Raw genomic sequence first — 13,633 nt, forward strand, 5'->3', positions numbered from 1 at the left:
CTTATGACAGTTACAGTGAGATAAGTTGAAATATTTGTTAAATGTGGGAATTCCTTATAAATGGGTTCATTAATAATGAGTTTTATTGAAATACAATTACTAATATCTTATGATCTACCCTCCACTGAGGGTACCTACACCTGTTCCATGCTTGTGGTGTACAATGTTTGATACACCACATTTGAAGTAGATGCAGTAAATAATATGACAATAAGGCAACTAGATACTGAGTAATTGATCCTTTATTTTAGATAAGCAGGAGTCTTAAGTTCACAAGAGTTTTAAAAGTCATTGTAATGTCTGATTTACTAAATTGTTATGCAAGAAATTTGTAGTTTGTTTCCAGTGTGGGTGGCTTATATCATGTTTGTAAATTGGCAGTTACCAACAATTTTCTGGTCTGTAAGTTTACCCTTTAAATTAACTCTGCAATTGTGAACTAAACAATACAATAATGTTAAATTTTAGTTTTGTGAGGTTGCTTACTACTAGGTGAGCATGTGAAAGAGTGGTGATTTGTGCATGTGTAGTTTGATTATTTTTTCCTGTGCAGTTGTATAAAAACACTTTCATTTTGCTTTCAAGTACTCAGCATGTGTCAGTTAACCTTGTTGGGGAAACTCAGTGAATCTTTACAGTTATTTTGCTGTATTTCTATACAGAATTAATAAGAATGCTAAGTATCAAAGAACTGTATTTTCTGATAGTTCCATTGCTTTGAGACACCAATATAAACTTTATCAGTATATTAGAAAATGATCCATATATTGGAGATTCTCTTCACACTGATAAACTTCCTGAGGCTGTTGTTTCACTAGTGGTTCATTAAGAACTTGAACTCATTACTGGTGCAGTATTTTCTTTTTTGGTCACCATGATAATGATATTAATCATATCTGTCAAAGATAGTCAGAAAATTCAGGATAGACTGTCATCACATATCTCAGAATAAATAGGAAGTCGTTCTGATAAGGGGAAGTTCATGACCTCAGCACCGCACAAAAATGTGCTCAAAATGTAAATCTCTCATCCAAGAAACAGTGGTATGAGCCATTTGCATACAAAATGTGGGTGTTGTCTGCTACTGCCATCTGAAGAGCCTATTAATGTGTGATTCCCGGTCAAGCCACAAACATGATATTCTATTGGATGACATTTTTTTGAACAAGGATTTTGCATGCAAAATATTGCCAACATAGACAACAAAATATTACCAACATCTTGATATATACTTCTGTAGGCAATAAAAACGCTAGATGAGGTGTTGATTTAAGACTACAGCACAAAAGCTACAAATAAAGCTACACAGTCATCATTTAACCGTAAGACACATCAACTCTCTGCACTGAAGTACAACTCTTTGTTACAGTATGCTTGACAAAAGACAGATTATGACATTGATGTATCACTGACATCATTTTTGAAAATGTAATTAGTGTAATGTTTGCAATTGAACTGCTTGAATGCAGAAGTGGGGTATTGAATACAAAGAAATTGCTTTAGTCAGGTGTGCATATTGTTCTCTGCAATTTTGTGTTGACTACTTCATTGAAATTCCACTTTGAAGACTGAACAGCTGTGCAACACTATCAGGTTAGTAAAAAATGTTGGTTGTTCAAACAGCATAATTATTTTTAAGCTAAGGAAAATATAGCAGTGAGCCACAACATTGATTTTTTTTATTGATCCTGTTATATCAGTAGTTTGTTTTTCCTATTACCGAAATTCCTCTCTTAATCCTTGAACAGGTGATCATTCAAATGTCTCTCATATTAAACTGCACAGTTCTACATGTGACTGACTCATACTGCTGTTTTTGGGATGATAAATTTATACTCTAGCCATGTTTTCATGTGTGGTTTTGAGTATTTGTGGCCATGCACTTCCTTTGTGAGCTGCAGACCTACTTATAAAAACCACACAAAAATGCTCTTAATGTTGCAGTCCATTTAGGCCAAATAGTTATTTTGACGGTGGGGGTTGGAGGGGGGAATGGGGGACAGGAGGGGAGATGGTTTGGGAAGGATGTGCCTGTGTGGAACATGTATTTGCTTCATGAGATGTGACACTCATTTAGGCTGGGGCAGGGGAGAAGGCCACCATGAAAAACACTGGAACATTGGGGAAAATAGTACAGACGAGGGACTGACATTGAGGCTTGAGAGAGAGAGAGAGAGAGAGAGAGAGAGAGAGAGAGAGAGTGTTACAGAAGCTGATCTGGGGAAGAGTATGAAAATAATGGAGGAGGAATAAGAGGCTTTTGCAGAGCAGGTAGTGAAATGTAGTGAGAACAGGAAGGGGTCAAGAGGGAGGTGGAGAAAAGGAACTAGCTGATGTTGGGATAGGTGACCAGGGCATGCAGGAATGAAATTTAAAAATTCATTCTACTTTTACATTATAGTAAATAATCATATTAAAAACAGCAAAGTACATTTTAGCTGTCATACATTTAGGTTTGTCATTAAAAGATAACTCTCAGTAGCAACATATGTGCTAATGAACTATATACATTTATAGAAGTTCAGCTATGCTTATGCTTGAATTTCTCTCTCTTTTGGTACACAGGAAAAAATTCCAGAAGTTTCAAGATAAAAAACTGCGCCTGAATCCAGGTGATTATAAGGAAGTAAAAAAAGCCAGAAAAGAAGGAACCCTTCATGGAGTGCTGCTTGATCGCCGAGCAAAGATGAAGTCGGATCGATATTGTAAATGATTGGGATGTAGTATGCAGATTGCTAATAAATCCGTTTCATTGATAAAACTGTTGAGTGATGCAATCTGTGTGTGCCGTACTGACGATCTACGACTGGTTTTCCAGCTGATTCCCGAAAATATCCATTGTTCATTAGTTTTATTTCTTGTATATGTTAACAGTTCTCTATATTTAGTGGAAATTGTATGTGTAAATGTCAGTAGATTATTTTCACAGTCACATTATATAATATTTCACTTGTACATTTTTCATTATGTGATGAATTTTGTAAAAGATCTCTACAAAAATAGTAAAAGTAAAATAAAAAACACAGCCACATTCATTTATTGTCTTCTGAAGCTACTGACCATATGTAAGTATTCCAAATAATAACTGATAAATGTCCATGCAGATGTATCTCATATAAATTTATTTTGGATCACTTACACTTTTCTTTTATGCCTTTTATTGTGAATAAATAAAATTTCAACAAATCATCTGTAGCATAAAGAAATTTGATGCTCTGGGATGCTGTTTGTCCTAGTACACTCATGATTCCTAATAATTACAGCTAGCTGAGCAACTTCAAAGTTGTTTACTGTTTCGTAGGTTAATAATAATGTTCTTTAGCTATAATTGCCTACAGCCAGTTGTTGCTGTTGGCAAGTGAGGTGCTCTCAGCCCTTGTAAGGCCAATTGAGGAGCTGCTTGATTTAGAAGTAGCAGCTCTGGCCACAAAAGCTGACAACAGCCAGTAGAATGGTGTGCTGACCACATGCCCCTCCATATCCGCATCTAGCTATGGCTATCTGCTGAGGATGAGACGGTGATACAAATCTGCTTCCCCCATTGGTACTCCTGTTTTCACCCCCCCCCCCCCCCCGCCCCCTCCCCCCCCCGCCACATACATCATGTAAAAACATTTGTTCTATATTTTGTTACTTTCAATAGCGTAATAACCTCAGTGGGCACAATATAATGATATTAAGCGAATTAAAAACAACCGCGCGCGCGCGCGAAGGGGGTGGGAGAGGGAGGGGGGGGGGGGGTAACTGAGATTGCACAGGATCTTCATGAGGTGGATATCGTAAATGAAGACATCCAGGATTCTGATCTAATTAAGTAGAAACTTGGAACACGCAAACATTTCCAAGAAAAGCTAAAGTTTAAAACGGGCAAGATGTGAATCGAAGAAAGAAAGAAAGGAAGGAAGAAGGCACACAAAAAAGAATAAAAGAGTACTGTGTGCAAATTAAATTTCAAAGAAACAAACAATTGATGAAATAAAATGGTTTATAGCTGGCCAACATAAAAGTGGTAGTATGAAGAAAGATGGCTGGTAACCATTCAGAAGCAACATTGAGTGATATGTGTCTGCCAGCACATGCCCCACAGCTTGATTGTGGAACACTGTATGCTGAAAAGCGTGAAATTTTGACACTGCTGCCCAGATAAAGAGGCCGGTACAAACTTTTGTAATGAATGATATGCTCTTAAAGTGATGTTGCCCATTGATGCAAAATAGATGATAGCAGACAATCTCTGGGGCATATACCAGTTCTATCTATATTAATACCACTTGAGTCCTAATAATAAAAATTCTCAATTGTTTTGGTGTACTGTGAAGCATCAATAATGACCAACCTATCACAGACTCTCTGAACAGATTGTTTAAATACTAACAGATCACATCCTTTGTCGGAAAATCTTCACTGTCATTAAAGATTGGTCAGAATATTCTAGAGTTGTGACTCACATAGACCGTGCATATTTCATATCTGGATTTACAGAAGTTATGGGCAGATGGAGGAATCCCTGATGTACTAAATGCAATGAAGAGTATCAATGTTATATTAGACATATTGATATTAAACTCAACATTTCTGCCAGAATACTTTATTTCCATTTAACTACAGGTGTAGCTATTCCTTCTAATCCCAAAAATATGCTTTGTCAGAAATGTTGTGCACCCCATACTGACCAGCAGACAGCAAGCTACTTATGGGAATTGTCTCAGCCTCGCATGCATGTGGTATGCCACACTGATTGTCCAAGCATACATTAACTGCACAGGGAGGAGTCATTGTTGAAATTAATGAACCAGATAATTTGTCTTAAGCCTAAGAAAAAACACTCTATGGCCTACAATGTGTGGAAAAGCTTTTGCATAAATGTAATTAAAAAGTAGACAAATGTAACATCTCAGTGTGCTGCTCCCACAACTATCAAAGTGATTAGTGAACTGGAAGCATGTAGTGTGGCGTGATTAGTCCCCTAGTGAGGTACTTAATCTGCAATGTGGTGGATGTAGTCAGGCCAGAGGTAATGTTTTGGGGACTTTTTTGTACCACGACTTTGGCCTAAGTCATTTAGATTACTGTGAACACAAACTAGGATGTTTACTTCAACACTCTCGCTGACCAAGTGTTTCCCTTCTTTCTGCATCTTGAAGATGAATGTGCTTTGGATGTTCCCTTCTTCCCAGATCACAACAATCATGCGCAAAGGGCTGCAAGCATATATTTCTGATTTGAGAAACACTCAGGCAGTCTTATCATACCTTGACTGGCCCACTAAATCACCTGATCTTAATCCCATAGAAAATGATTAGGACTGTTTAGAGCAGCACGTGAAATGCCATTTGGTAGCTTCATAAGATCTAATAATCAGTGAGTGGATTCTGCTGGATCTGGCTAAATTGGGGCTATTATTGAGGCTAATGGTGATGCCCCACAGTATTCGTGTGACGTCTTGTCAGGGTGAGTAATTTGTTGCCTATTATGGTTATCTGAGGGTGTCTAGGTGGCAGTTTCACCTATCAAATGTTTTTACATGTGTACACTATGCAGGAATATAGAAGGGACCAGTGACCAGGAAGGCAGCTATACTGAGGCAGAGGCTGATTGAAGGGAACATATGGTATGTTTCTTGGGGAACCTCCTGTGCAATACAAACTGCTGTCAGTGACTGGTATGGATCATAAGTATTGCTTCAAGGAGTGTGCTGACTATGCAGGTATTGTTATTGGGATTTGCCGTAGGCATCAGGAAGTTTTGAAGTTGCCAACAAGTTAGACTTCTAATGGATGAACAGAAAGAGCATAACATCATCTATGTGGAAATGCTTGAAAATGAAATGGGCACTGAAAATTTCCTGTAGCTTGATGTGAAGGTAAATGAGACATGGGGCTGTGACTGTAGTGGCAATGAAGAAGCAGTCCGAGTGGTTTGGGAAAAAGCTTTATCACATATTAATTGATCGTAGACCTAAGTGCTGATCACTGTTTTCTTTAATTCTAAAGATTTTATGCATCATAGATTCGTACACAATGTCCACACAGTAAACAAACAACTGAATGTAAGTGTAGCCCATCTACAAAATGTTAGGTATAGAAAGAGGCCTGAAATCCAGGAAAACAGTTCTTTGATGTGGCATCGTGACAATATACCAGTTCAAGCATCTCACCTGATGTGCATATACGTGATAACACATGGCTTAGATGTGTGTTGCTCACTGTATTCTGTTGACATAATCCCAGCAATCTTCTTTATATACTACAATTCAAAAATTGTGTTTAAAGGCCACCATTTTCAAATAATAGAATCAAGAAAATCTGAAGGTAGTTACTTGAACCTTCCCAAAACATTTGAATAACTGAATAAACTTTAGGGATGATGATTTATGAGGTGGGAGGAATACTCTGGAAAGCACGGTGCCTTAAATGCAGGAAGATAAACAATTAACACATTCAGTTTTTCTAACATCTTTCATACGTTATGTCATTTTACCGAAGTATGACGTAATCGTTTGTGGAGTTGGTAATGATCACCTTAGGCTCGAACTTCTCTATTGTCAGTCCTAATTTCAGAAATATACAATTTACTTACTAGTTTTAAAAGTAATTAAATATGTTAAGATCACTTCATTTCCATAGCAACAGTCCATGTGAATTGGTGACTGTGGGACAGTTTTACGTAACATTGATTTCTGTTTAGTGCTGCTAACTGGACATTCACTGTTCATTTGCTGGAGATCTAACAAGTCAGTTCTAACATCCTCCCTCACAACACTGCATTCAGGAGGATGACGGTTCAAATCTGTGTTCGGTCATCTTGATTTAGGTTTTGGGGATTTCTCTAAATCGCTCCAGGCAAATGCTGGGATGGTTCCTTTGAAAGGCCAAGACCAACTTCCTTCCCCATCCTTCCTTAATCTGATGGGACTGATGACCTCGCTGTTTGGTCCACTCCCTTAATCAACCAACCACACAACGGCTTGGGGATCACTTAAATAGGTAACCTGAAAATGTGAAAGTAATACCTGTAATCGACAGCGTGCCTGTTGACATTTCAGCTCCACCTGCTGAAAGTACTGTGCTAAATACTTTCCAATTGTAATAAATTATGGCAGTGAGGTATCCTTCAGAGTTAAAGAACTTAACATCCAGTAAGTAAATGATTTAAAGTCTCTTCTGCTATAATTGTTCTGTCTTTTCACATAATGTTTCCACCTTGAAAGTGAGCCTTCACTTTTTCTTTTTTTTTTTTCCAAAGAATCTTATCACGTTTCAGATTTGAAAGTCTACATCAGCTCCACAGTTTGTCCCCAATAATTTCTTTAACTATTGGCCTGTTAGTTCAATGTTGTTCTGCTCAAAAAGCAGATAGTAGCATTCAACCGTCATGCTGTATCCTTGCAGTTGGCACACACAGGACCAATACCAATAAAGGAAATATACCATAACTGACAAAAAAAGAAGCACCCAGAAGGAGACGAGTAAACAAAATAAACTTCATGAATTGAGAGGGCATGTGATGTTATTTCAGCAATTAAAAAATTGAGTCAAATTTACAAACAACGTGGCAGTATGAGCCCACTTACCAGCACAACATCGCATCCCCCCTGGCCTGCATGGATGCACTGATCCCGAGGCGAACTGGTACACAACTGATGTAACTACTCCTGGATGCTGGCATTGGGACATAGTTCACATCTGAGCTCATCCCAAGCATGTTCTGTCGGGATCACGTGAGGATGTTGCCATCTCAAGATCACACAGACACACGTGCCATGTGTGGGCAAGTATTGTCTTATTGAAAAATGGTACTACAATAGTATCATATCAGAGATAACACATGTAAATGCAGCTTGGCAGTGATGTACCATTGTGTCATCAGAGTTCCCTCAGTCACTACCAGCCATGACATGAAGGCCCACCCAATGGTTCCCCATACCATGATGCCAGGAATAACACCGCTGTGCCTCTGAAAAACAATGGAGGAATGGCACCTCTTTCCAGTTCATTGCCATACTCATTGACAAAGGTCATCCAATATAGTTCAGAACTGTGATTCATAGCTAAACACAATGTGACACCATTCATCAGTATTTCATGATTCCCAGTGCCACTCCAAACACTGCTGTTTATGTTGTAGAGTCAACAGTGGCCTATGCATGGGACATTAATTGGTTAGTCTGGCTGATGCATGTCTCCAACCAATGGTGCTGGATAACATAGACTTTTTCAGGGCATCCATTACTTGTTTGCAGATGTCAGGCATAGATGTGAAGTGTTTATGATGTACTTGGTGCACAGTAGGGCTATCTTCCCTTGTAGTGGTCAGACATGGTTGCCTAGGTTCTTGACATTACCATGCAGTCTAAAATTGGCCCAGTGCCACTCTGAATTCCCCAGAAATCTGGATATTGCATGATTCAACCAGCTGACCAAATGGAGACGCATATTGGGACCTCTTCAAACTGTCAGGTGCCGACAACACTTTCTCACATGAGTATGTGGCATCTCTCTATTCTTCACAGTGATCTCTCAACATCTGGTACTGTTCATACTCTTCACATACTTCACTAGGCTTGGTAACAACATTAAACACGAACAATATTAATGCACTATGATAGCCATTCTACCTGTCGCAGACTCTTGCAACTGTAGTAAGTTACATTGGTGTGTGTGTGTGTGTGTGTGTGTGTGTGTGTGTGTGTGTGTGTGTGTGTCTCCTTAGTTACACTGACAACCGACCATGTCTCCTGGATGCTTCACTTTTTCTGTTAGGCAATGCAGATACAATAATTTTTTAATGGAGCTGGTTGTAGTTTTCAGACTCCAAACTAGCCAATTGGAAATGCATTGTACCTCAGAATATTATAGTTAAAAACTGGAACAGCTTCCTTAATTTAGTGGTCGAATATGATGTCAAAATTTTTAAGATCTAGGTTAATGTGAATGACAGCTAATCAAGTTTTTTAGTTTGACTGCCAAAAATTATATTTTCCTTAATAAACTTGCAAAATATATATATATATATATATATATATATATATATATATATATATATATATATATATATATATATATATATTCAAATGGCTTTCAGGGCAATGGTTTGACAACATTACAATTAGTATGCAAATTTTAAGTCTGTAGCCACTGTTTCCACAGCAGTTTGTACTTCTGTATCATATTGAATAGAATAAGATAAAATTTTATGTATATCGTAGAACAGCTGACATCTGTTTTGCCACGCTGTGCAATTGCGACTGACCAGTACTGGGTGAAGTCTTGCAAGAGTGACTGCATTGAGTACAGGTAAGTATCTACTCAGAGTATTATTTTTCATTTCCCTAGCTATTGGTATAGACAACCAAATTATTCACAATAACATTCTTCTTCAGGTGCTGTCATGTAAACTTCAATTTTTGCTCACAGAGAAGCTGTGCTAAGGGTAAAAAATAAAAAGAAATGTATCGTAAATACTTTTATAGTTTTTGGGAATGAACAGATCACATAAAATGAACAAAGAAATCCATAATAACATATGTACAAAATTCATTTGTTTTGAGTTATGATTATTGATGAAGATTTGTGTTTGATGCATTTCAAGGTAAAATCCAATAAATGAAGTTTCGAAACAATAACTGAAATTAATTCAGTTAGGTAGCTGAGTGATATTATTGATACAGGTCTATCTGTTGTTGCATTTGTAGCAAACTCAATGGCAATTTGTCTCTCTGGAGATATATTTACATTTGGTATTTGAGTAAATATGAAATTGGTTAGAATTTAATGTTTCCTATTTGCAACAATTGCAAGTTATTTGATAATTGTTCATTTTAACCATAACTAGATATTCATTTCATGAGGATACAAATCTCACTTTTATGTACAGCTATATGAATGGTAATGTCTAAGAAACTGAACCAGTATATCAATTCATATTTTTGGATGCAGGACAAGCCAACCTTCCTGCCTGCCATATATGGTCTCATTGATGCGGTGCAAGTCATAGCAAACAATCTGTGGATCAAAGTACATCTTGATTAGCATGTATACCTGACTGTGGACAATACATTCTGCAGGCTGTGGATGAAGAAGCAGTTGTTAAGGCATAACAAGTCACTATAGAATGTCATACACTGTAATGAGGCAAAATATTATGGCTACCTGGTTATTAGCATGTTGGTCTACCTTTGGAATGCAATATGGCAGTGATTCTGGTGGCATGTATTTGATAAGTCATAAGTAGGTTTTTTGAGGTATGTGGCACCAAATCACTGTGCACAAGTCAAGAAATTCCTGTAAATTATTGACTGGTGGTTTGTGGGTATGGAGCAGGTGCCCAATATTCCACTAGATGTGTACCATTGGGTTCAGCTCAAGCGAATTTCATGGCTAAGACATCACTATGAGTTCACCATCATGCTTCTCAACCAAACTGCAGCATGGTTCTGACTTTGCGACATGGACAGTTGCCCTGCTGGTGATGGCATTTATGCCATCTTCCATCAGAGAAGACACGAGGCATGAACGAATGTAGGTGATCTGCAGTAGTAGGGTGGCTTCAGCCACCAAATTCAAGGTCACAGCGTAATCTCGTACCCCACCAATGTCTCTCAGGCAGTTGTCCTTGTTATCTTCAAAGTCGCAGGGAACCTACCCCCCCCCCCCCCTCCTCTTCTTTTCCGTAGGGAATCCCTGTGATTTGGGTAACTGCATGTGGTACATTCAAGGTCAGGATGTAACCTGATACCCTGCCCATGGCTCTTGGGCATTTGTGCAAGTAAAAAATGGTGGCGAAATGAAGGTCACCTATATCCACTGTGCTGCTTCTCACCCACTTAATGATTCAAAATGATCCCCTCTGACCCTATTCATCTCTAAGCCAATAGGCATTAAGCTTTCCCCCCTACCACTTTTATTACTGGAGCAATTATATGAGCCTTATCATTCAAGGTGTGTCCATAATAGCCAGATGATCAGGTTTGATTGGGAACAGGGTGTGTTTTTTATAAATAATAACAACACTGATATAAAAAGTTAATTTCTGGGTTATTAACAATAATTTTCAACCCATCCAGGTCTATCTTTCTCTCTAGACCAATAAGAATCAAGTTGCCCAGTCTCCCTTGTATTATTATTTCAATTACATGTGTTTTGTAATTTTAAGGAATGTCAGCAGCTCAGTCATTAGAGAGGGATTGTCAATCCAGAAGAATCAAGTTGTCCCATCTCCTTTGTATTATTATTTCAATTACATGTGTTTTGTAATGTTAAGGCATGTCAGCAGCTCAGTCATTACAGATGGATCATAATTCTAGATGTGCATGCTGTAATTACAGGATCATCTGCAGCAGAGTAATCTTACTTAAAAAATGGTGGTAAATATTACTATAATTTTTGAGGTAAGACTCTTTGACATTACAGTGTGTGACTGGGGTGTAGTTGAATTACTATAATTTAAAGACATCATGGCATATTCTGCAGAAATGACAGTAAATATTAACATAATTTATGATCTGAGACACTTTGATATTGAAGTATGTGACTGAGTCACTACTGAGTTACTGTAAATTAATGTACAGTGGGGGCCGTTAGTGAATGGGTTTACTAGTATAAAATTTTGATTTTTATTTTTCACTTGATGTTCATCAGTGTCTTCTGCCTGGTGGTAGGTTGCAGCATCTCAGTCACGTTGCGCAAAACCAGATAAACCACCCTGAAACTCACGTGTTGAACCATCAGCAGCTAAACTCACATGTTGCTGACAAGGTAACGCTACCGAACTGCGCGTCTTACAATCTGACCGACCAATAGGGAGGCTTGGAGGTAGTCAAGTGGGGGGTGGAACTGTGGCCAGCTGCCGGGAGTGGACACACCATTTGCTCTCTTCTGCAGGCAGCTACCAAACTGACCAGCCACCCTCCTCTGCTTCCCTCTTTGGCGGTAGCCCATGCAGTCCCAGTGGTTTCTCTAGGCCTGCCCGTTTACGGCATTAAACTTTCATGCATATAAAAATACGTTTTCTTTATGGGTGCCTGCAGCTTTCCCCTCCTGGCCAATCCTGATGCATTAACAACTGCTGCCAGAAGTGGGATGGCTCACAATTAGGCCCTTCTCATTTGAAGTTTAACCAGCCATAACTACTGAAGCTGCCGGCAGTACTTCACGCTTGACGTGCCAGATGCGCTGCGCGATAAGAAGCACACGCATTCGTGGCATCGCCATGCAGTGTTCTGCCATTTGGCCTTTTTTTTTTTTTTTCAAGCAGCTGCCACAGTGAATGCCAGGCTGCGTGGCCAGACACCTCACCACACGTCACTCCCAGTCGCCACGTTGCTGCCACCCCAGGCAGTCCAGGGCCACGCTACGCAGCAGGAAGCGTCCCACCACGCAATGATATGGACACATATTCCGGCTGGCTAGCTGAGACATGGCGCCCGGCCGTTGACACTGCCACCCTCACCTTTGGTGCCATTTCCAGCTGCCATCGCCCAACACACCAACACCGCAACTTTGTCGCTTCATTTTTCTATACCACCGCCTCCATGCTGTCAGCTACGCCATTGTCCCATCCAATATAGGCCCTTTCTTTCTTTCTGTGCTCCGATTGTAAAGTTTCCAGCAAGCGCTAGGTGCCCTAACATTGTAACTATGCCTCAAACCTGTAGTACCACCACTGGCAAAGACAACTCCCCACCTATGGGAAAACCAGACCTAGTAGCTACCCTCCAAGCAGAAATTGACAAATTACTATTACAGAAGATAGAATTAATGGAGGAATGCCACATTGGCTCAAGCCTGGCCTGCTAATTTAAGTACGCCAGAAACACACCCTGCCACACCGCAAATGACGGCTGTAAGCACCTCCAGTAGCATAGTTCCCCAACTGTACATTGCAACCTTGGCTAACAGTTTCCCTGCAGTCAACTTTATCCCAACATTTTCCGGGAAACCCAATGAACAGATAAACTTCTTTTTGCAAAGTGCCGAGATGTAGGCCACGCTTGCACTTGGCCAGACGATTTCTTGTTAAATGTACTCTGCCTTAACTTGTCAGGTGACACCCATACCTATATGGAATCAGTGCATGCCCTTAGGGTCACCACCTCTTTCACCACGTTAGAAGCTGGGTTGAAAGAAAGGTATTTGGACCGACGTGACACCCGCTATTACAGGGACAAGTTATCCACCCTCCACCAGAAGTAAGGGGTGGACGTAGAAGCATTTGCTGACTGAATCCGTGCTGTGGCTTGCCGTACTTATACGCTGGGTTCAGATTCCACACGTGATGAGGTATTAATCGAGCAAGTGGAAGCCCGCTCAATTGACGTATTTATATGTGGAATCGACGCGTACGTGGGAGGAGAGGTTAAAATAGCATCACCTGCCTCGTTGCATGATGCCACACGACTTGCAATGATGTGGGAGGAGGTAGCACATTTTGTTGCCAGTTCAGCATTCCCGGATGAACAGCTGCATCCAATTTTCAAATACGAACAGGCATGCCAACACTGCCGAAAGGCAGGCCATGCGGCTGTGCAGTACCGCGCACCTTATTGCTGTCAGTGTGGAATCATAGGGCACATGAGTAAAAACTGTACGCAGAAGTCATGAAACGGAGGCCCCTCGTACATGCAACAATCCAC

General features: G+C 39.7%; 1 protein-coding gene across 1 annotated transcript in view; it reads left to right on the forward strand.

Annotated features, from left to right (window-relative positions):
- The window catches only part of LOC126470610 (protein FRG1 homolog), a 39,634-nt gene extending 36,609 nt beyond the window's left edge, over nt 1–3,025 (forward strand). Inside the window, exon 6 of the mRNA XM_050098564.1 lies at nt 2,566–3,025. Coding sequence (XP_049954521.1) covers nt 2,566–2,713 — 148 coding nt within the window. The 3' untranslated portion in view covers nt 2,714–3,025. The remainder of the gene's footprint in view (nt 1–2,565) is intronic.
- Nucleotides 3,026–13,633: the final 10,608 nt, after the last annotated feature.

The sequence above is a fragment of the Schistocerca serialis genome, chromosome 3, assembly GCF_023864345.2.
Source record: "Schistocerca serialis cubense isolate TAMUIC-IGC-003099 chromosome 3, iqSchSeri2.2, whole genome shotgun sequence".
Taxonomy (NCBI): Eukaryota; Metazoa; Arthropoda; class Insecta; order Orthoptera; family Acrididae; genus Schistocerca; species Schistocerca serialis.